The following is a 23,756-nucleotide window of genomic DNA, read 5'->3' as shown; positions in this document are numbered from 1 at the left end:
CAGAACGAGGCAAAGCAGGCAAGCCTACACCCATGCTTAAGAAAGCAATAGCTGATATTGCAGGGCTGTGCCCAAGAGATATTAATGAGACACTCAGACATAATAGCTTGTAGTTATAGCTCTGTGAAGGATGAGCTGGTTCAAAGCAGCCCATGCTATTTTGACAGGGGTGGAGACCATGTTGACAGCTATTATATAATTATGTCGTCAGCACAGAGCATTTGGTTTCTGAATCATTAAAGAGATGTCTTAAACCTGGTATTCCCACAGGTATAATAGATGACAGGCTGGAAAAGAATTGGAATGAAGCCACCCATGTGATCATTGACGTTGTGACTTCATTCTAGAGTGTGAATGTATTTCCTTCAAAATATGAAACTAATGTGGGTTCTAGACCAGAGATGGCCCTCCACGTGTGTTGAATTAGGACTCCTATCACCCCTGACCATTCACCATGGTGGCTGATGGGAGTAAACATACCAACAACATTCAGAAGGTCCCCCACCTCAGTCTAGACTTTGTGAATTAAGGATGCTACGCAGCAGACTGGCAGTATCCTAATAGACACAGGTTTGAGTCACAGATGCCTCTATTGACCCTTGGAAACGAGTAATTTGGGCATTCGGATCATAGCTGAGATCTCATTTGAAGCACTTAACATACCACGCTTCCCCTGCCTTTCCATCTCAGTGCTGCTGCATCAGGTGATTCAGTCTTTTCCTGTTCTATTAAGTCTGAATCACAGTCATGATCCAAATTGGTTCCTGACTGTGGCACATTCAAATTGGCACATTCCTGCTTCACAGCATAGGGAAGTGAAATGGTGGAATTTGAGTAGCTGAAAAGATTTCTTCTGCAAACAGCCCCCCCCCCAAAAAACCTTAATGTACAAACAGCTCTCACAACAGAACTTGTTACAGGTAGGTAGCTGTGTTGGTCTGATGTAGTCGAAACAAACAAAAAAATCCTTCCAGTAGCACCTTAGAGATCAACTAAGTTTGTCATAGGCATGAGCTTTCGTGTGCATGCACACTTCTTCAGATTCAGGTATCTGAAGTGCGCATGCACACGAAAGCTCATACCTATGACAAACTTAGTTGGTTTCTAAGGTGCTATTGGAAGGATTTTTTAAATTATTTTTTTCACAATAGAAGTTTCAGTTGCATATGAAGCCCTTTTACTTTCACACTTTGGAATCACCATGATGAAATCCAGTCCTTGTACAGCAGAGAATAATTTCTATCAGTATTGACTAAGGAACCATTCTGATATAGCATGCAGTAATGTGAATTATATAAACAGCATTCTTCACTTAAAGTTTGTAAAGATATGCAAAGAAACACAAGTGTTCTCACAAGTTTAAATAACTTTATTTTTAACATTTCACAAGGATGAAGGTCTTTGTAAAAAAAAAAACCAATGGGACTAAGTACCAAGAACAACAAGGCAGAATATAAATATACATTCAGATCCTTCAACATTAAGCACTGAGCAAATGTTTGCACAAGGGAAAATATCTCTCACAATGTACCACACTTTTCACAAAATTCAGCATTTCGATGTCAGGATTGCATAAGTCACAGATACCAATTAGAAGGCACAGATAGCAAGGTATCCTTGCTGTGAATTGCCCAAATCTCATCAAAATGTATACAACTGAGCAGACCTTTATATGAAGAATGGCCAGCTGACTTGGGCCCATTGACAATACACCCTCTTGCATGTGGAACATCGTGTTGCCAGCTACAACCCCTATAGTCCCTGGAAAATTTAGGTCAGGTTATAAACTAGAAGATTTTCACAATCTGCTGGAAGCTGGTCCTGTACTATTTCTATTAAAACGGCCAACACTATTTGTTACTAGATCCATTCCTACTGAATATGTATTAAACACAAATGTCCACTGTACTTTGGGACCATATAACCATCAGGAATAAACATTTTCTAGTACATAGTAAAACTGTATTTCAATAAAATACTTGTTCCCAATAGCATGTGCCTGTGTGCTTTTGGCTCCAGCTGGAGCAAAGAGACATAAAGCCTCTTAAAATAAAGTTTTAAAAAAGCAATTTGGTTCATTTAAATGAGATATACCATCTTAAAAAGGATGCCCAAGCATCTAAATGCTGGTTTTACACGCAAGAAGTTTGCCTTTACAGATTTTATGTTCCAGCTATTATGGAGCCACAGATATGTGAAAACACCACAGGCTCTGGTAGACAACAGCTCCTCCTCTTTCAATCACCTGAAATCATTGACTTAGTTGAGGCAAGGTGACGGCCTCAGCCAGAGGATTTCATCAAGAAAATTAGCACTATGCAAGAAGATAGACAAATTTATTCAACAAGCACCACACTCCATGTAGGGCAACAGGAACATGGAGTACAAGCCCACAGTCCAAGCCTTATATTCAAACATTACAGTATCAATTTTTCTACCAACCTCAAAACTATGTACTTGGGGCTCTCATTGCATAAATATTGCCATGTCAAATGAATTATGCCTCCTCTCAAATAAGGAATAAACTACAGGAACCACTTAGCTGTTCCTATTCTTTGGTGTTTGCAAATAAGATTGTACAGTATCAAGAGCAATTAACAGTGCACCATTCAGGAAACATCAAGATCTATGGGTGATATCTGATCATGTCATACTAAGAGCAGGCCCACAACAATCAACAGTCATTAGTCACTGATTACAACAGGTCTACTCACAAGTATGACTTGCTTAGAATCAACCCCCCTTTGATTACCTGACTAGTTTATAATCCAGTGTTGTGACTGAATACAAAGGGAGGGCTGAAGTGCCAACCTCATCCCTCTTTAAAGTGCATAGGCAGAAAATGAATAATGGCTACAGTAAAAAGCATGAAAATTGATCCGTCCACGTCTTCAGACATCACTTTGATTGCTGTTTGGCTGCTTGCATTTGTGGCTCAGATTTTCAACATTTTTTTTCCTGAATCACAGTTGATCTGACTGGAAGCCAAAAGTGCATATACAAGCTTAAGCTTGCAAAAAGCCATGCTATTTGCTATCTTCAAATAGTTCGATTTCCCATACAATGGTCAATATGGATTTCACCCCAAACGCCTAGTGATGGGTGATGGTGGAAGTATTGTTTTATTAGGAAACCTACAAAAGTTGATCCTTTGCAAACTTTTAAGGGGCAAGTGCCCCATTCAGAGTAAGGGACCACAATGTAAAGTTACCTTTTGAATTAAGGGGCAGATGGAGATACTGAAATTAAGAATTCAATCTTCAACCCAGGACAAAAATCCATAAAAAATAAAATCAGAAAAAGTCTCCAGTTTTTTTGAGTCTGCAGCAGAAATCATATTGCAGTAATGCTGACTATTCACATCTTCCAGCAATTTATGCAGCAGCATAAACAGAATCTTTTGTAACTGAGGAAAGTGTCGTCTGACTTCAGAAACTGTTCATACAGATAGAGAAACAGGAACCAAAACAGGCACAGCAAGACATTGCACACATACAGCTTTGTGCTAAGCCTCTTATAGGGTTGAGAAACATGTGGTCATTCAGATGCCTTTGGGCTCCCAATGGCCATCCATGAAGATGAGAGTTTAGTCCAAGCACATTGGGAGGGCCAGCAGGCCCTACTTACTCCTCCTAGTTGGTTTGAGCTACAAGGCAATACATTCAAAAGCTGCTCAAAAGTAGAGCAGAGACTTTTGGAACTGCAAAGGAACGAAACATATAATAAAGAAACTGGGCATAAACATAGTAAGATCAATGTTCTCTAATCAAGAATTTCTGAAACAGAAAAGATGTGGAAAGAAGTATTGCAAAAAACATGGAAAAACTGATGGAAGCTACTTTAGTTGACAGTAGAAATGTGTTGTTATCTGCATTTCAACCCTTTCATAATTAAAAGAAACTTCTGAGAAATTTTATCAACATGTTGAGGAACTGGTCAAAAATGAAACTTTTACAATAGAAAGTATTCACAAATGGAAAGACACCTGGGATTATTGACTCACAGCAATTTGTTCAGTCGCTTTTCCTGTATTCAAAAATAAAGATCTAAGTAGACTTCTGAACAGATGGGTAACATACCCAAAGATAAAAGGGAAAGATCAGCAATTCAAAGGTAATGTTAAGAACGAAAGAAAAGTAGTCAAATCTGCGAAATAAGAAGCAAGATGTTTCTATGGACTTTCAGCTGGAACAAACATTTTAAAAGTAAAATTTCAGTGATGAGGGATTAATGTGTACCTCCAAAATCAGCTACTGAAAACGCACAGGTTTGAGCATGTTAACACCTACCAGAAAATGCAGGGGAAATGCCCCTCTTGTCTAACTGTACTTAAAGCAACCAGCTGCAATGAAGCAAGACAGCCAGACTGCAGTTTCTGGCAATTAGTTTAAATCAGTATTGCTTTCAAAAATTTAATATGTCCTGTACCGACCACCATAAGACACAGAAGTCAGTTTAGTGCTTAGAAGCTAACCTCCTCTTACTCACAACAACCATCACTTTTTATTTCTTAACTATGGATCTTCCTCACTTCCCAAAGGCAAATGCAGGCAGTTTTGCACAATTGGCAGGAAACCTGCACAGCTTAAGCCCCACCCAAATGAATGAGCTGTTTTCTTAATAATTACTGATTCAGTGGAGCTAGCACAACAGAAATTCCTAATGGAATGGGCTGCTTGTAAGTAGAGAGGCAACCAGCTTTCAGGTGGAAGTGCTTATTTCACAGGAACTCAAACCCAAATAAGGTACTTCATAAATATTTATTCATCCAGTATATCTAATGTAAATATGATTGCTTATATTGCACTAAAACTTAATATCCTAAGAGTCAAGAAATCAGGAGTTGAGTTTTGAAAAACTACAGAAAAGTGTTCATTTTTTTACTAAACCCTTAAAAATGTGCCCCTTGGAGCTTATTCACAGATAAAATCTGGCTCACAACTCCTTCCACAGTCCCTAATTTCAGGCCTTTCACCTGTGGAGCAGCAAAAAATGTACAGTGTACTAAAAGGTAAAAGGTGTTTTTTTAACACTACTGACTTTGTAGATTATATAAAGCAGTCTACAAGGTAAGTCAACTCTAGCCTAAGACAAGTAAATAATAATCTGTTTCGGTACAAGCAGCTTTTCCACATTCACTACTTCCAAAGTTTGAGTAAGAAAGTCATCGATTAGGTTGAATTGGTTCCTTCACATCTTTCCAGCTTTCTTATTCACATGAGCTTGAGCTCGAAGAATGTTAGGGGTTTCCTCCATAACTCTGACAAGCAAGTTATCAATGTAGTCTTCCAGCTCCCGCACCTGCTGATCTCGCTTTGCAATCACATCTTTCTGTTTCAAGACCAGCTGGATCAGCTCGCTGTGTGTCAACTGACCATAAGCGTAGGCAGGATCTGAAGGATCATATTTCTTTAGGAAGGAAGAATTAACAGGTTAAAGGCATTTTGATATCGAGCACTGTTACAAGGGTGGCGTCAAAGAATCAGAAGGAAGGTATAGAAACCTTTGGTTTCAGGGATTACTGGGGAATCCCAGGAATGATGTCAGAGCAAAGAGGTAATCTGTCAAAGCAACTTAAAAGCTACTGAAGATTCACAAAAAACAAGAATTTCAGGATTTGCAAGTACTGTAAGTACTTTTATGGCATGCAGACAAATGTGCATACAAGGTTTCTGTACACCTGCCTTCAACTATTTCTTCCCAGTAATAAACATGGAAAAGCATATTGTGAAGATAAGACCCTCCTCATAACATGCCATAAGTACTAAATAAATACAAAGCATCAGCAGTAATTCAGGTTCTGTGCTCAAACACCAAACAGATCTAGTTACAGGTAGGTAGCCGTGTTGGTCTGGCATAGTTGAAACAAAATTAAAAAAATTCCTTCCAGTAGCACCTTAAAGGGACCCCCTGACCAGACTCTGGGGTTGCGGCGCTCATCTCGCGTTATTGGCCGAGGGAGCTGGCGTACAGCTTCTAGGTCATTTGGCTAACATGACAAAGCCGCTTCTGGCGAACCAGAGCAGCACATGGAAATGCCGTTCACCTTCCCGTTTGGAGCGGTACCTATTTATCTACTTGCACTTTGAGGTGCTTTCGAACTGCTAGGTGGGCAGGACCAGTAGCACCTTAGAGACCAACTAAGTTTGTCACTGGTATGAGCTTTCGTATGCATGCAAAAGCTCATACCAATGACAAACTTAGTTGGGCTCTAAGGTGCTACTGGAAGGAATTTTTTTTATTTTGTTTCGACCAAACAGATCGTTTGAGATATTACCGTAGTTGGAGGCACTAAATCACTAAACCTTTCTTATCTGAAAACAAAAATGCGTTTCAGGCCAAAGTCCTTTGGTGAAGATAGCAAGTTCTGAGCCTGGGGAATTCACACCCATTCGCAGATCTAAGCTTGTGTCAGTAAAAGGTTCAGAAAGCTGCCCAGATTGGTAGGATAGCAGGGGCAGGGGGAATCAACACACCTAGAAAACTTGAACACATTTCTGTCTCCAAATGACTCTACCCCTTTGCAGTTTGCCTAATTCCACCAATAAATTTACAAGCTTCCTAACCAAAAACACAGACCACCCAATTAGGTTTTAAAATACAGTGTGTCTTAATTACCTTTATATCGGATTCGTTTTGGTTATCCAAGATCTTTGATGTTATGCTCTGGTTTTTTGCAGATGATTTGCTTGTTGTAGTATGCATTGGTTTCACAGGATGAAGTCTGAAAGAAGTACACACAATTAGTTCAGGCAATCCTATAGTACTTTGCAGGGACGCGGGTGGCACTGTGGTCTAAACCACTGAGCCTAGGGCTTGCCGATCAGAAGGTCGGCAGTTCAAATCCCCGCAAAGGGGTGAGCTCCCATTGTTCGGTCCCAGCTTCTGCCCACCTAGCAATTCGAAAGCACATCAAGTACTGTATATGTAGATAAATAGGTACTGCTCCGGCGGGAAGGTAAATGGCATTTCCGTGCACTGCTCTGGTTCGCCACATGACCCAGAAGCTGTCTGCGGACAAACGCTGGCTCCCTCAGCCTACAGAGCGAGATGAACGCCACAACCCCAGAGTCGTCCGCAACTGGACCCAATGGTCAGGGGTACCTTTACATTTTATAGTGCTTTGTACCTGAACAATTTTGTACAGTTCTACTTTTCGTCTGGCATGAAGCACCGCATGCACACATGTTCCTGCTTTAAAAAAGAATACATTACATTTTCCTCTTCTATTAGTGCAAGTTTAGATTTTATATTTACTGTTAAAACAGAAGATTTATTCTGCCCTCCTCTCTAAACTTCAAGACTGATTTAGAAGCTCTCAAATGAAAAGTTTTACTTACCTATTTATTTATATCCCTTTGAGGACCTTGAGTACATGGTCACCCCTTCCCCCCCCCCCATTTTCCTCACTACCACACTGCGAAGTAGGTTAGACATAGATATAAGTGACTGGCCCATCACTGAGTGGAATCCTAGTCTGACACTCTTGATGGTTCTAACCATCTGTCCCCACCCCCCACCCCCAATAAAATATGGTTGGTTCCTTGGATGTTTAGCAAGTGTGAAAAATAGAGTTTTCAGCAAAGTTTAATGCAAAACTTTGCCTTGATTTTTTTTTAGTTAAATTACACCTGTGGGACACTTCAGAAATCTAGGTAACGAAACCTGTGCCGCAGGAAATTACACTGCACTTATGCTCACAACCAACACCGCTTTTAAAGAAAGTTAAGCATTTATCCAACTGCTGCTTTCACTTATTTTGGCAGAACATGAAAACTTTATTTAGTATTTTAACAGGACATTGGGATTAAAAAATAAAGTAAAATTAGAGGTAAAATATGAAGTGCTGGTTCCTGTTTATGATACCTTTATTGTCATGTCGCAACAATGTGGAAATAGAGTCTGATTACTGCCTAAGCAAAATAAACCTTTGCTCAGTTTTATTCCTTCATTGACATTGCTACAAGAAATCAATACAGATCAACAGGGATAGATTTTCACCTGCCCATAGGACACAAAATCCCTTACTGCATTAAAAAGGGGAGGGAAAAATCAAAGCCATTCACAGTATAGCACTTGAGACTTTCTATCTTTGCTTCCCCCCCCCCCCAATTCCTCTCACCTGAGCTTAGCAGGGTAAGTTCCGTCACTCTGCAGATTCTGATTGGGATGTGTTTCAGAGGGTGAAACCCATGCCTGGAGCAGCTTCTTCTTGCCAGAGGGATCCACTTTGGCATCCAAGCCCTCTGCTGTAGCTTTTTTCGTAGGTTCTGCTCTATTAGAGCCAGAAGCATCAGATTGGAAAGAGCTAATAGAGTGAGAAGAACTGGGCAGAGGGGAAAGATGAACAGGCTTAACAGAGATCTCAGGACTATCACCCTGTCTATTTTCTTTTAAGCTGTCAGCATTCTTCTGCTCCAATCCCTTTACATCATGGCTTGCATTTTCAAGGGCTAGTGCTGAAGGTGCGACCAATGGTTTGTTTAGTTCAAATCCATCACCAGGAGCATTTGTCTTCATAAGAAGTGATGCCGTCTGCCTCTCACCAGTCGCCTTTTTATTTGCTGTCAGCTCTCTCCCCTCAATGGAGGATGGTAACTCTGAGGAACCATCTCCACTCCTGGACAAATCTCCAGAAACTGCAATCTTTTCAGCACCCTGGGGATAATCACTCAGCTGCTCATCATCCGATCCCACTTCTGGAATAACAGAAAGGGTGGTGGGTTTTACATTCAGATCTCCAGTGATCAAATTGCCAGGCTGTGTGCTTGTTGCATAGTAAGAGAGATCAGTACTAATACTTTGAGAGGAATCCATGGTTCCACCATCTCTTCCAGAACTAAGTATATTGGATACCGAAGTTGCTAATGAGCTATTGCTTGTTAGTTTTTCATTAGAGATTAAAGAATTTTCTGCAGAAAATTCTTTATATGTAGAGGCAGAGCTTGACCCATTCTCTGTTTCTGATTCATCCATCAAAGAAACAGAGGCACTCGTTTTTTGTTTTAGGGCGCTTCTTGGTGCTGGCTTTGGGGGCTCAGAGAGAGAACTGCTACCCGACACAGTCCTCGGCATGTTAGGCAAAGGCAAGAGAATTCTCGGAGTTGGGACCGGTGGCTCTACTTTAACTGAGAAGCCGGCTTCAGCCTGTCTTTCCAAATGATCCTCACTGTTATGAAGAGATTGTACATTTCCATTACCGGGCTCAGGTGCAGCACAATGTTCTACATATGGTTCAGGTCTTCGCCTCTCATTCCTTTCAGTGGGATTTATTGAAATCTCATTTTCATCATGCCAGCTCTCACCTGAATCTTCACCATCTGAAGCATCGTCGCCACTACTCCCCACATTTTCATCCTCAAGGGCAAAGGTTACTGATTTCTTTATGCTCCCTCGGTTTTCCTTAAATGGTGGCACTATGTGCACTTTGTCATTGCCCTGAGACTTCAGGATGAGTCCAACCCTATCATGAAACCGTGACGGGTGACTGCCAGCTAGAGATCCAGGAAAATTGGATACAGGGTCTATCTGATTAGTTAAACCTTCCTTTTTGGGCTTCTCTGAAGGCACAACATGAACGTGCTTGGAATCATCAAGGTTTCCTGCTAAGGAGGAAGTAGAGAAAGAAGCTGGAGGACTGTTAAAACTTTCAGAGTCCTCTCCCACTTTAGACACAGGAGGATTATCAATATCAGAAAGCTGAAAAGCAGAAGGATCCAACTCAAGAACAGAAGTTGCAGGAACAGGCAGGGGAGACTTGGCAGAGTTTGAAGAATCCTCTATCTGGGATTCTTGCTCCCTTTTAGGAACAAATGGTTTATTTTCATTTCCAGATGCAGAAGAAGTAGCTGTAAAGCATTCAGTATCTTGCTTGGATTTCTGTCCCCATTTTGTAGTGAATGGATTGTTGTCACTAGCAAACCTATCAGTGTCCCGAGGTTGCTCTTCTGGATCAAATTTAGAGATAAAGGGGTTGTTTTTATTTGAGTGATAGGAAGGAGAGAAAAGAGAAGCAGAAGGAGTTGCAGAAATAGCAGAAGTGGCTTTGGTTTCATCCTCTGAAGACACGCCCAGTCTGTAAAAAGGGACAAAATAAAACCTGCATGTCAGTTGCAGATGCAACGTAAGACAGGCAGAAACATTTTGAAGTTTAACAAGGCTGCTGCATGTTAAGTGAATAGGAAAGGTGTAGGGTTTTAGCAAACCACTCCCTTCATATTATAATTTACCTTTTAACAGCAGCAAATGCTTATAAAAGAAAACAACACGTTTCCTGAATGAAAGTGTTTTGTACATTGAAAAAAGTCTACCAGTAACACCTCTTTTCAATAGAACACCTTTTTAATCCCAATTACATTATAGCATTATCATAGTAATAGTAGAATAGTGGAATATACAAAGCGCCAAGCATACGGCAGTTAGGCAGGAAAAAGAGTGGTGCCTCTGTGACACATAGCTTCCATGCAAAAGCAACATTTTATCCAAATGTTGCATTTCTCCAAGCCATAAAAATTGCATTTTAGATTGCTGAAAGCTGCAAAGTTTAATCATTTTGCAGGAGCTGAATAGAAACAAGGTCACCCAACATTGTTAAAAGAATGTTATTTCACTAGTTACAACTGTAAAGAAAGAGATATACTGTAAGTTTAAAGTTAGAGCAATAGGGAGCAATTCTCCCACATGCACCAGTGTGAATAACATAAAAACAAGGCCAAGTCACTATTAATGTTCACAGCACTTATATACATGTCTGAATATTTAAATATCAACTTATGAACAAATGCACCACAAGATCACGTAATCAGCTAATATGTGGCAGCCTTAAATATTCAGGGGCTTAGGGGGTAACCCATTTTGATTCACTTTTCTGAGTCTTTCCTGCTCCATCTCAGTATTCCTCTCACCTCTGCTTTCAGATGACAGAAGAGAGATAATATTACACCCCTCCCCCAACTCAAGCAAGAAGGAACCTCGAAGGACAACTGCCAGTAGCACTGGCTGGTTCTTCACTAAAGACAGCTGTTCTCTTTCTCCTTTCTGATTTAGAACTAATGCTTTAAGTCTGGGAGGGCTAAAGAATTTCAGGCCTTGGCCCGCCTACATGACACTGAAACAAAGACTTTGACCCATAATTGCATTTTAAAATTCCTCCTTGCCCCAAAGAGCAGCAGTTAGCTAGTTACACCAGTATTCTGGGTCTGACAAGCCCAATACGTCTTTTCCTCTCCTCAGCAAAAAAAGAAATAGACATAAAAAGATGAGTGAAAACTAGCTCAGCTGCATTTGACCAGCTCGGCAAACAAAACAAAGCTAGTGCCTGCCTTTGTTTTGATCCGTCTCCCTGTAAGTTGGGCAGTGAGGAGAAGAGATTGAAAGGATCGAGTTCAGCCAGCTGGGATACATTCTCTGCTAGTCAGCATTCCATCCTGGAGGCAGAAGAGGGACTGACTCGCTTCCTTTACCCTCCCCTTGCAAGAAAGTGGATCATCTTTGTTCTGAAGGCAGCATGCATTGTCGTTTCTTTCCTTTCACAAAGGCTAGAGACAGAAACCCTACAAATTACCTGCAGAGTTACGGTACTAGACAACTGAAACCTACACAGGGCATGCCTGCCCTATCAGAAGGAGAATTCTTACTCACCCTGTAAAGTAGATATTTTCTATGACAGACAATGAAAACCACTGGGTGGCAATAGCTTTAAAGCATCTCAAGATCTCAAAATTCAATTGAGAAGATCATTTCTCAAGACTAACCTGGGCTTGACGGGTTTGGTCTGAGATGGTTTCACAGAAGCTGAGTTTTTTTCTGGCTTCTCTTCTGCTGAGATGTTTTCATCAAAAGGGTTCAAGGATGCCTTTGTGATTCGGAGATCTGCAGTGCTGCTCTTATCTGAGCTTTGACCTCTTCTGTTATCCACAGGGACTTCAATAGGATTTGCTTCTTTTCTGGCCAACTCTTTTTCGTTACGTTTTACTTCCTTCACCTTCGAAGTGGTGTCTGCATTGCTCTCTACTTCCTCACTAACTTTAGCTTCTTTTTTTCCTGTCATAAGAGACAGCAAGCCAGATTTCTTGTTCTCCTGTTTCTTGTTCTCTTTGGTTTCTTTTGGAGTGTCTGAAATAACTGGAGTGTTGCTTTCTGGCATATCCCCACCACTCAGCAACTTGTATGATGGTAGAGTCATGGCTTTAAAGGACTCCAGTGAGGAAGACCCTGGTGGTCCTTTGTCAGAAGGTAGTCTTCCTGTCATTTCAGGTTCCTTACTGGGTTCAGAAGACAAGTTCTCCTGGGACAAAAAGAGCCGTTTTCGCTGGGATATCTGAGGGGAAGATAGAGTGCTGTCTTTTGGAAGAGTATCACTTTTGGGTTCACGCTCCTCCATGTAAACATGACTGCCATTGATACACACATTGGACCGGGAAGTAGGGTCACTTTTGGACTTCAGCCCACCAAATAAAGAATGTACATCCTTCTTGTTGTTATTGGAGGAGATTTGGCTTAGTTGCTTGCTATCTGCACTACCTGTTCTCTTATGAGACTTGGTGGAAGGTGGATAAAGCAGGTTATCTTCAGTTCTATTTGTGGAGGGTTCTGAAAAGAAAGAAATCAGCATAAAAATAGTGAAAGCACAAGTCCCAATACTACTGAAAATACTAATACCTAATCCTAATCCTAGATCAACTCAACTGATGGCTCTTAACAACAGCAGTACACTGTGGTTGGGGACCACTGAGACCCCCCCCCCCCCGCTGCATCTTACTCATTTACAACTATTAGGCACAATCATGAAGACACTTCTGTTTCTTCACAACTTTCAAGCACTGTCTTTAAAAAAGACAAGAAGTCCAGCTTTAACCATTATAAAGAAAAAGCTGTAAGAAATGGCACATTTTACTACTTAGCACACCTTGTAAATCACACAACTGTTAAAAGATTTGAGAAATTTATTCTCTTTTCAATAGACAATACTTACTCTCTGAGACAGGAGTTAAAGTGTCGTCATCATCATCACCATCACCATCACTCCATTGCGATGGAAAGTCACTGGGTCTAAGTCGAACTCTCTCTGTAACCGGTTGGAGAGAAGGTAGCACAGACATGGACTGAGAGAGGTTGCTTTTCTGTAAACCAGGTTTGGAGAATAAGGTCTTGAACTTTGATTTTTTCTTTTCTTTCTCATTTGACTCTTCCTCACTGTCAGCCGGGGAGTGACTAATGCTAGGAACAATAGCTGAAGCTGTGTCTGGCAATCCATTGCCTCGTTTCCCCTTTAGCTTGTCTTTCAGCTTGCCAAATGGAGTCCGTGACTTATCTTTCATGGACAGATCAAACATGCTGGCTGTCATGTTGCTCCTCATGAATTGGATATCCACCTCAATCTCACCTCTCTCTTTTTCCTTCTTTCCTGGTTTGGAGTGAAGCTTGTACCATCTGTATAAATAAAGAACAGCATGTTCAGCATCAGGGGCTTAAATATTTCCTACCCACCCTTTCCCCATAAGGTCTCAGGGTGGGTTACATATAAAATAGTTAATTTTTAGTTCAAGCTAAACAGAGTCAGGTTCTCAGTGTCACCGAAATGCCAGGTAGGTCTGTAGACTGATATTTGTGGCATTTAGCCAGCAAAGGCCATTTTCAAAAAAGAAAAGAAGAAGTAAAGGGGAAGAAGAAGAGAACAAGTAGCCTAGTTTAAAAGGAGAACATGCTATTATGAAATAATTTATCCATATTACCACATGATCCTCAGAAACAGTTACTTTGAAGCATCATGCAAAGATTTCTAAAATGCTAAGGACGTCACTCCTGGAACAGAGGGTCTCTACTGATCTGTGATAAGAAACTGGTAGCTGGCATGCTACTGGTATGTTGGGCATTTTCCCAAGATGTCTAGAAAGTTTGTTTTCTCATCCAAGTGAATATTCAGACATACTACGGTAACACAGGCATTGACAAACACGGCCCTCCAGATGTTTTGGGACTACAACTCCCACCATCCCTGTTAGCTAGGGATGATGGGAGTTGTAGTCCCAAAACATCTGGAGGGCCGTTTGCCTATGCCTATACAGTGGTACCTCGACTTACGAACGACTCGACAACCGAATTTTTCGACTTACGAGTGGGGCAAATGGCGGCATGCTTATGAATTTCTCGACATCCGAACGGAAACCGTGGTGATTTTAGATAGGATTTTTTCGACTTATGAATTTTTAGATGGGGTTGATTCGACTTACGAATTTTTCCATTTCCAATGCATTCCTATGGGAAATCGTGTTTCCAATGGCGCTTTTTGACTTACAAATTTTTCCACCTACGAAGGTGCCTTCGGAACGATTAAATTCGTAAGTCGAGGCACCAATGTACTAACAGAAGATATAATTACAGATAACTCGCATCTTATGTAGTGGTTACATTCCTGGCCATTGCACATATAAGCAAAATCACGTAAAGCCAGGAACCCTCAGAACCAGGTGTCTTGCTTACTTGGTTCTCAGAAGGCAGCACAAGGGCTCTGGGATGCTGCTCTGTAATATTTCCTCCACTCTCCATTTATTTGTTTGTTTGGCTCCAGCCCCACCCCCCGGCACAAATCTGCAACCACGTAGGTAAAATAAGCATTGCAAGTTACCTATACAGTGTCCAGAAATTCGTAAGTGTGCGGCTATTTGCCCCACTCGTAAGTAAAAAAATTCAGTTGGCGAGTGGTTTCTAAGTCGAGGTACCACTGTATTTCAATTTCACCTTTTCTGTCACAGGACTTCAAAGCTAGAATAAATGTGTCATGTGTCACATATTTACAGACTTTGTCTATAGCTTCATGGTTCTCAGTTAAGTCCTTGGAAGTGTGGTTCAATAAAGGGGATTACAATCATGTAATAATTATAAGCACCCTCACAAAACAAGTGTTTCTCCAGAATTGCTTTCTGGGGCCTCCTCCAGAGGATCAATGAGAACCATGCCAGGAAAGGGTTAATTTTGTACTGTAAATTTATCCATTGTTCAGGGCAATGGGTTGCTACTAAGCTGAGTCCCATGATCGCTTAACAGCTCCACCTAACCTGTGCTGTTATGCTCTGGTATCATGCATCATCTTACTACTTCATGAGTTATGGTGTAACAGCTCCACAGCATGACCTTGTCCATTGCCAAACAGCTACCTCTCCATTTAAGGTTATGCCAGGAAGACATCTGCATAAAAGGTATCAACAGTCAGAGGAACTCTGTATAATAGACTGTTTCTGCACTGAAACCCAAGATGCATGCCATCTTAGTTTGTCTAACCTTTTTACTCCCTGACAGGCACAATTTGAACCAAGACAAATATTTCAGGACAGTCTTGAACGGAGCTGGATACAGCAGAGGATACAGAACTAGAAAGAGAGAAAATGAGAAAGTCATTACCAGAAAAGTTTTAGAACAGAAACAGCAGCTTATGTACAAAAGCATGCAATTTCTCCCAAAATATGGAATTTCCCCACAATATTTTCAGAAAATTGCATGCCTTAAAAGCATACATATCAAAGCAGGAAAGGAAACAAAAGAGAAGAACTAGAGGAGGGAAACACTAGAACACAAGTGAGCGGTTTTCTATACAGTGTTCACATTTTAAAAGCTCATCATTTGGCCCCATTTCCTAAAGCAGCGGATAGCATGGTGAAACTATTTCTAGACAAACTACAGGAAGTTATTGCATGGCTAGAAGATTACCCTTAAAAAAACAAAACAAAAAGCGCATACAGTACTACCACATCAGGGAAAAGGCCTGTCAGAAATAATCTCATTGAAATCTAATTCTTTTAGTACAGGGGTGTGTTTCTGTTTTACGAATAAGCATCCAGTAATGAGATCTGGCAACAGTCTCATCCAAATTTCAGATCTCCCTGCCTTCAGACGAAAAAATATTAACTGGTCTGAATTGCATCTTTTCATTGTCTGTCCACATGTTAAGGGTGAGGGGTTGATTAGTGAGCTACCTCTTAATTGATAGATACCGACATAAACCTTGAAGCCCCAATTTTCATCTGTAAAACTAATAAAGTGCTTCAACTCTGAACTTGTGCTGTTTATTCTAACAAATAAAGTGTTATGAACAAGACATTTGTTTCTAACATACTTTGAATACTTATCATGGCTGTATAAAGCAGTCAAGATTGCCAAAGTAAACTTGGTAAGCCTGCTGGACTTGTTATGTTAAATATTTGAGTTCCTTTTATATGAGAGCTGCCATTATTCACAGTAAGACACTTTTAAAAGAGTTCTTTAAAAACACTGTTTTTGTAATACATTGTGACTTACGGTTTTAAAAACTAGGATGTTTAGCTCAGTCTAAAAATATGTTTGCCAAACAGAAGGGTATTATGAATTCTTACAAAAAGTTGCTTTTTGTACTCTCTCACAGATAGCCAAGAATCATGGTGCACATACACATTTTAATGGCAAGGTTTGTTCTACAATAGCTATGGAAGCAGGCATCAGTGGAAAATTACTATAGCACATTATTTATCAGTATTTATATTTGAAATCTATTGCTCTTCAGATGTGAAACTCAAATACCATTGCTGGCCAATAGAGCTATGTCCCCAACAGCTCACCTGACAGTACTAAATAAATTGCTTGAATAGCACAATGTGGCTAAAAGACTACCTAGGAACCAGGATTGAATATTGCTTTTGCAATGAACTTACAAAGTGGGTATATTACACAATTCAGGATGGGAATAATACTAATCTGCATTACAAGCTTGTTTGCAAAGAACAACAACAAAATGTACATAGGCTATTTAAACTGTATAAATGTAAGCAGATTTTTTTAATTCTTACTGACTGGTTTAAACCTTATAAGATTTAGTCACTGAGAAAACAGCTCATAAAATGGCACAATATGAAACATAACTGGGAATGTGTGAAATCCCATGAGCTATCAACCTATTAAAGAAAACTGATCATGAGTTTTAGTCAATTAACCTACTGAGTAATTTGTACAGATATAAAACAAACTGTTCTGTAGCAAACATATTTTGTTTTAAATTAATGCATCTAATTCAGTCATCCTTGTGGTCTAAACCAGTGGTCCTCAACCCCCGGGCCACGGACCGGTACCAGTCCGTGGATCAATTGGTACCGGGCCGCCCAAGGAACATTTAAATACAATTAAATTAAAATTATTAAATCAAAACAATCTAAATAAAATATAAACAATCAACGTTCCCCCCTCAGCGGGCCGTGGTAAAATTATCAAACGTTGACTGGTCCGCGGCGATAAAAAGGTTGGGGAGCACTGGTCTAAACAACTGCCCCTCTTGGGCTTGCTGATCAGAAGGTTGGCGGTTCGAATCCCCATTATGGGGTGAGCTCCCGTTGTTCGGTCCCAGCTCCTGCCAACCTAGCAGTTCGAAAGCGCGCCAGTGCAAGTAGATAAATAGGTACCACTACAGTGGGAAGATGAACGGTGTTTCCGTGTGCTGCTCTGGTTTCGCCAGAAGCAGCTTAGTCATGCAGGCCACATGACCCAGAAAAACTGTCTGCAGACAAACACCGGCTCCCTCGGCCTATAAAGCGAGATGAGCACCGCAACCCCAGAGTCGTTTTCGACTGGACTTAACTGTCAGGGGTCCATTACCTTTTAATTTTTTTACTAGTGTTAGAAATTCAGATATATAAGCTAGTCACCAAATGGCACCATAAACCTCAGTTACAGTTGCCACAATGGAATGTCTAGGCACCTTTTTTGTAGTGGGATTATTGATTGATATTTTAAAGGGGGGAGACTTATAGTAACAACAACTTATTATTTATATGCCATCCATCTGACTGGGTTGCTCCAGCAACTCTGGGCAGCTCCTAACAAAAAATAGTAAAAGTACAATACAACATCTCAATACCAAAGTACAGTATGCGGAAGGGGAGAGGATGTTTTCTACAAACAATGGTCAGCTATATATGGGAAAATATGTTATAGAAGTTGTATAGGAGTGCTAGGGAAGTGCCCTGAATATCCTGGCCAATACACACTCCTTTGAGTGGGTGGTGTGGATTTCATTCCTCTTGGATCTAGCCTCAGTTCTTTGTATTTCTTTGCAATAGGGAAGTGTCAAGTCCTAGTAACCTCACCACTCCTACCTTGTCCCATGATGTTTGTTTAGTGTTTATTTCCCTTCTCTCTCACTTCCTCCTCACTATTAATTGTCATCTAGTTAGTATTATGACTGGAGCAGTAATGAGAAAGAGTCCAATTTATCATAACTCATCAATTCTGCTGTGGTGCTAACAGTTAGTTTCTAGCCTTGATTCATCCAATCCCTTTGTCCACATCAAACTGAGTCAATATTTTATAGATGAAGACCCAGTAACCTCTAAAATATAAAACTGTTAAATTCTAACTAAGTTTATATTATTTTCTTTCACTACATGGTGGTAAACAACATCTCTAAAGAGTACCCACTGCTCAGTCCACTGCAAACCAAGATTTAAGGAGAAGACAAAGATGCCAACATCTAGAGCAGGCATCCCCAAACTTCGGCCCTCCAGATGTTTTAGACTACAATTCCCATCATCCCTCACCACTGGTCCTATTAGCTAGGGATCATGGGAGTTGTAGGCCAAAATATCTTGAGGGTCGCAGTTTGGGGATGCCTGATCTAGAGGATCCACAAGCTAGGGAGATGGACCCTAGTTTAGGAGGCTCTAAAAAGGAATTAACTAAATTCGTATCAGCTACTCGCCTTGATAACTTAATGGAACTTCCATGTCCACAAGCAGCAATACCACTGAGTATCTGTTGCCAAGGCAGCAAATTGAGGAAGAACTGTCAATTCCACACCCTGCTTGCATGTTTCCTTGGATGCATTGAGATAACCGCTATCCAAAGCAGGATACAAATTATTTTATTTAATAGATGTTTATTCTTCCCTTTAGCTAAAAGTAGGTTGTTAGGGAAGTTTACAACAATGGAATAAAATTAAGTATGTGATCCAGTAGGACTCTGCTCAGGAAAGGTATCAACAGGATACTTTACAGTTTTTTCAAAGCTTGGTTGCTTATTTAATACCGTGTTTCCCCTTTTTTAATACGTAGCCATAAAGTAAGCCATGGCAGCATTTTTTAGGAGTTGCTATATCTAAGACACCCCCTGAAAATAAGACATACCTCTCATACCGTGTACAGCGAGACCGCCGAGCGCCCCAGCCAACCAGCGGGGTCTGGAACCAGCTGCTGCAGCGGCAAGCCACCTGCCGGAACAGGCGGCTGCAGAGTGGAGCGCTCCGCAGCGCCAAGCACTCAGAGCACACAGCAGCGCCGGGCGGAGCGCCCAGCCACCCGCCTGGCCTCTTCCTGGCCCGGCCGAGGAGGCCTGCCGCCCCGCCGCCGTAACAGGCGGCTGCAGAGTGGAGCGTTCCGCAGCGCCGAGCGCTCGGAACGTCCAGCAGCACCGGGCGGAGTGCCGAGCCAGAGCGGCGAGGCAGAGCGCATGGCCCAAGGCAGAGCGGCGGCGGGAGCCCCGCTGGCCCTGCCAGGGTGACAGGCGGCGGTGGGAGCCCTGCTGGCCCCTTCCGCACCGCCGGAACGTTGTGGGCTGCATGGCCCAAGGCAGAGCGGCGGCGGGAGCCCCGCTGGCCCTGCTAGGGTGACGGGCGGCGGCGGGAGCCCTGCTGGCCCCTTCCGCACCGCCGGAATGTTGTGGGCTGCATGGCCCAAGGCAGAGTGGCGGCGGGAGCCCCGCTGGCCCTGCTAGGGTGACGGGCGGCGGCGGGAGCCCTGCTGGCCCCTTCCGCGCCGCCGGAACGTTGTGGGCCGCATGGCCCAAGGCAGAGTGGCGGCGGGAGCCCCGCTGGCCCTGCTAGGGTGACGGGCGGCGGCGGGAGCCCTGCTGGCCCCTTCCGCGCCGCCGGAACGTTGTGGGCCGCATGGCCCAAGGCAGAGCGGCGGCGGGAGGCCCGCGGGTAATTCCGCGGCGCCAGGGCACGGACGGCAGCAGAAGCGCTGCTGGCCCCTTCCGCCCCGCCAGAGTGGCGTGGGCTGCATGGCCCGCCGCCGGAATTTTGTGGGCAGGGAAGCGGGAGGCAGGCAGGCAGGCTGGGCGATGGGCCCGTGGCTGCGCTCGGCGGGGCCGGTAGTGAGCTCAACGCTGGCCTGCGCCGGCCTGCGCCAGGGGCTCCGGCTCAGTCCGTTGCCGGCGCATGGCGCCTCGTCGTGGCCAGGATCTGGGTCATGGTTAGGTGAGTGCCCTCCCCTCCCATAGCGGCACCCGGGACGAGGCTGCCTCTGAGCATGCACAGAGAGACACCCCCTTCACATCCCCCCCGCCAGTCCAGTGCCGGGGAAAAGGCGTCTTGGAAAGCCGGGGTGGGTTTATAGCTGGGGATGGGGTGGTCTCTAAGCATGCACAAAGTGCCTCCCTCACCGCTGCCTTTGCTCTTTTTCCTTGTCTCTTTTTAAAAGAAGTTGCTCCCCAGGGTGGGTCCATAATAAAAATCGTAATAAAAAATTAAGACATCCCCTGAAAATAAGACACCTTTTGTTTTTTTGAGGAAAAAAAGTTATAAGACGGTGTCTTAAAAAGGGGGAAACACGGTAGCCCACCTTCTTCTCCAATGAGCTCAAGATGGCATATGTGATTCTACCCCTCCTCTTTTAAGCCCCATAACAACCCTATGTTAGACTGAGAGCCAAGGTGAGTCAGTGAACTTCATGGCTAAGGAGTCACTTGAACCCTGGTCTCCTAGGTCCTAGTCTGACACTAACCTTTACACCACCCCAGCTCTTTATATTATGCCATAGCACATTATACTGCTGTTCATTTCAAATTTTAATAAAGTGTTTTTAAAAGTTTGATCCCGCCTCTGCTTGCAATGTTTGCTTATTGCATTTTTGCCACACCCTTACTTCAAATAACTATGTATGAGTGACATACATAGTTCTCATTTCCCCATTCCATTTCATTCTCACAACAACCCTTGAGATTGACTCGCCTGTGGTCTCCCAGTAAACTGTGGAATCTTTACTAAAAGTGGCGTTTTTAATCCATTATCCATCCTGCTAAGAGTTTAGCTTTTGCTGCTGTCAGATAAACAGATGAGATTAATAATTTTCATGCAGCATGCTGTTTGACACCTGTTTGAACTTGAGCCTCTGACATACATAGGTAATTTGCCTCTGAACCTGGAGATGTCATTTAGTCAGCAGGAAGTGAACGTCCTCAAACAAAACTATAGAGTAGTAAGGGACCTTGGATGTCATCTAGCCCAATGCCCAATGGATTCAGTGCAGGAATCTTGCAAATACACAGCTTCCTAAGCAAATGGGCATCTAGCCATTGCTTACAAATCTTCATAGGAGATCCCACCACTTCCCAAGGCAGTCTGATCCACCTTTGAACTACTCTCATACACTTAAGAAGGTTTCTCCTAACGTAAAGTCAAAATCATCTTACAGTGGTGCCTCGCTAGACGAAATTAATTCGTTCCATGGGTCTTTTCTTAGAGCGAAAAATTCGTCTAGCAAATCCCATAGGAATGCATTGAATTTTTTTTCGCCTACAGGAATGCATTAATTGAATTTCAATGCATTCCTATGGGAAACCGCGATTCGCTAGACGAATTTTTCGTAAAACGCATTCATCGAGCGAGGCAAGCTCTGCTCGAAAAATCCTTTCGTTAAGCGGAAATTTCGTTAAGCAGGGCATTCGTTAAGCGAGGCACCACTGTATTTAAATGTTTTCAGTCATTGCATTTACACCTGCCATCTGGAGTAACATAGAACAAATCTGCTCCACCTTCCACATCACAGTCTTTCAGTTATTTGAGAACTATTTTCCTGGCTCCTCTTAACCTTTCCTTCTCCAAGCTAACCATGCCCAGCTTTTTCAACTGTTCCTCATAGGACTTGGTTTCCAGACTCCTCACCATTTTTGGATTATGCGGTAATTCAGGGGTGCAGAACCTCCAGCTCACAGACTAAACGTGACCCACCAGTCCCATTTGCCCCATGAGCCCATTTTGGAGAAGCCACACTCACCTGCCCAATAACAGATAAGATTAAATTAGGATCCCAATCAACCATCACTACTACTGTCCAAGCTGCAGCTCTTTGAAGGCTTCCAAAGGGCTTTGCAAGCAATTCCACGCAGCTCCTTTTGATCTCTGACCTAAGAGATAGAAAGGAGCAATGCAGGGAGGCTTACAAGGCAAGCCCCTTGCACTGTGGTTCTCCAACATGGGAACCCTACACAATGGATCTTGACAGGTAGACAAGGCAACACACTTGACAACTTTTGATGTCACAATGACAGAATGTGATTTACATGCTGGTTGCCCCACCCACACGTCAAAGTTTTTGGTCCCCCACAGCCAGAAAGGTTCCTGCTCTAGTTTGTCTATCTCCTCCTTAAAATGCAGCAACTGGAACTGGACAAAGTACTACAGATATGATCATACTATTTGATGCTATTCTTCAGTCACATATCTGGCACACACAACAAGTGCACCAGGAAAGGAAGCCGTTGGGTGCATAACAGGTAATAAAAAATAAAAAATTATTGTGCCCAACAAGTTTCAAACCAGAACTGAAGCATAGAACTGAAATTAATTTTTTCAAGAGTGTCACTGAGGAGTGAATTTAGTGATACTACTTATGTTGCCAAAATTACAATCCATTAATATACAAAACAACACTGAACAACAGAAGAGTAATTGAAATCGTCATATTTAAGTCGGGATTTCACCTGTCAAAGAGACTTTACCTCCCAGTTTCTGTTCCTATTGATCACATTACCTTTTACAAAACTGATTGACAGGAGTCAAAAGGCGGCAAAAATATATTTTTGCCCATCTTAGCTGGGAAGGTGTGCGGCCAAGAACAGAAGCAAACTTCGGGGGGGGGGGGCGGGTTGGGTGCGCAGCGGGATGTGACACCTTCAGAAATACCTAATTTTGCCGCATATCAAGAGGAAGCCCAATGAACCTGGCTAATCCTACACTGACCACAACACTCTGGCGCATCTCCTCTCTCTCCTTCAAAGTTAAAGCATATCCTTATCCGCATTCCTTCAGAAGTCCTGCTATGACTCCCTAAATAAAGGAGCGAAAATCAGATGCAACGGGCTATATTTAGATCATATTTAAGAGGCCTCTCTCGGCAGCGCCTGGCACCAGCCCCCTCCCTCCCTCCGCGCATGCGCCCCGCCGCGTCCCAGCAGGTAGACTGCCCCTGGCAGCGGGAGCTCCACGGGAAGCCCCTCGCTCGCTCTCTCGGTCTCCTCACCGTGTGCTTCGGCGGCCGCCTTCGGAGTGCAGCTCGGCCAGGCTGATCTCGGCGCGCCCCAGGAACTTGTCGAGGCCGAGCAGGGCGCGGTGGAGGACGGTGAGCTGCAGCACGGCCGTGGGCCCGGCCGAGAGCGGAGGCCCTCCCGCCGACAGGCTCCTCCGGGGCGGCGGGGGCAGCTCGAAGGTGGCCTCCTCCCGCCACACGGGAGAGCCTAGGCAGCGCTCGGCCACCGACGTGGCGAACTTCTCCTTGCCCAGCGCCATCACCGCGTAAGCGTCGCTCCCTGCGCCGCTGCCGCCACCGCCCTTGGCTTTAGAGCGAAGCCCCCGCGCCTGGAGGACCGTCACCTGGACGTGGGTCGGGGCCCAGCGGGGCCCCAGAGACGACGGCGAGCCTGGGGCCGACATGACTTCGTTGTCCACCTACCGCCCGTTCTCTGCCGCTGCCCGGGAAGGACTGAGTGGCTTCCCTCAGGTGAGGCGGTGAGGAACCCCACCC

The 23,756-nt window shown here is 43.3% G+C and overlaps 1 protein-coding gene across 2 annotated transcripts; it reads right to left on the bottom strand.

The window, feature by feature from the left end:
- Window positions 1-1,348: 1,348 nt before the first annotated feature.
- On the bottom strand, window positions 1,349-23,699 carry RAB11FIP1 (RAB11 family interacting protein 1). Of its 2 annotated transcripts, XM_035139201.3 has the most exons (6): window positions 23,256-23,699; window positions 12,974-13,431; window positions 11,754-12,591; window positions 8,123-10,075; window positions 6,619-6,724; window positions 1,349-5,409 (listed from the first exon to the last, which is right to left on the bottom strand). In XM_035139201.3, the coding sequence occupies exons 1-6, from the start codon at window positions 23,663-23,665 to the stop codon at window positions 5,191-5,193; spliced, it is 3,984 nt and encodes a 1,327-aa protein (XP_034995092.2). In that variant the 5' UTR covers window positions 23,666-23,699; the 3' UTR covers window positions 1,349-5,190. The 2 variants fall into 2 exon arrangements, with proteins under 2 accessions (XP_034995092.2, XP_034995094.2); XM_035139203.3 differs by lacking the exon at window positions 8,123-10,075.
- Window positions 23,700-23,756: the final 57 nt, after the last annotated feature.

The sequence above is a fragment of the Zootoca vivipara genome, chromosome 14, assembly GCF_965207765.1.
Source record: "Zootoca vivipara chromosome 14, rZooViv2.hap1.1, whole genome shotgun sequence".
NCBI lineage: Eukaryota > Metazoa > Chordata > Lepidosauria > Squamata > Lacertidae > Zootoca > Zootoca vivipara.
Note: the sequence above shows the minus strand (reverse complement) of the source record. Positions and strands in the feature narration are given on the sequence as shown.

Bases quoted from the DNA above. Each gene is read 5' to 3' on its own strand.
- RAB11FIP1 (XM_035139201.3), bottom strand. From the start codon at position 23,665: ATGTCGGCCCCAGGCTCGCCGTCGTCTCTGGGGCCCCGCTGGGCCCCG. The intron at 12,592-12,973 runs GTAAGTATTGTC...CTTTCTTTTCAG, and splicing joins TTTAACTCCTGTCTCAGAGA to AACCCTCCACAAATAGAACT. The intron at 10,076-11,753 runs GTTAGTCTTGAG...CCCTTTTTACAG, and splicing joins ACCAAACCCGTCAAGCCCAG to ACTGGGCGTGTCTTCAGAGG.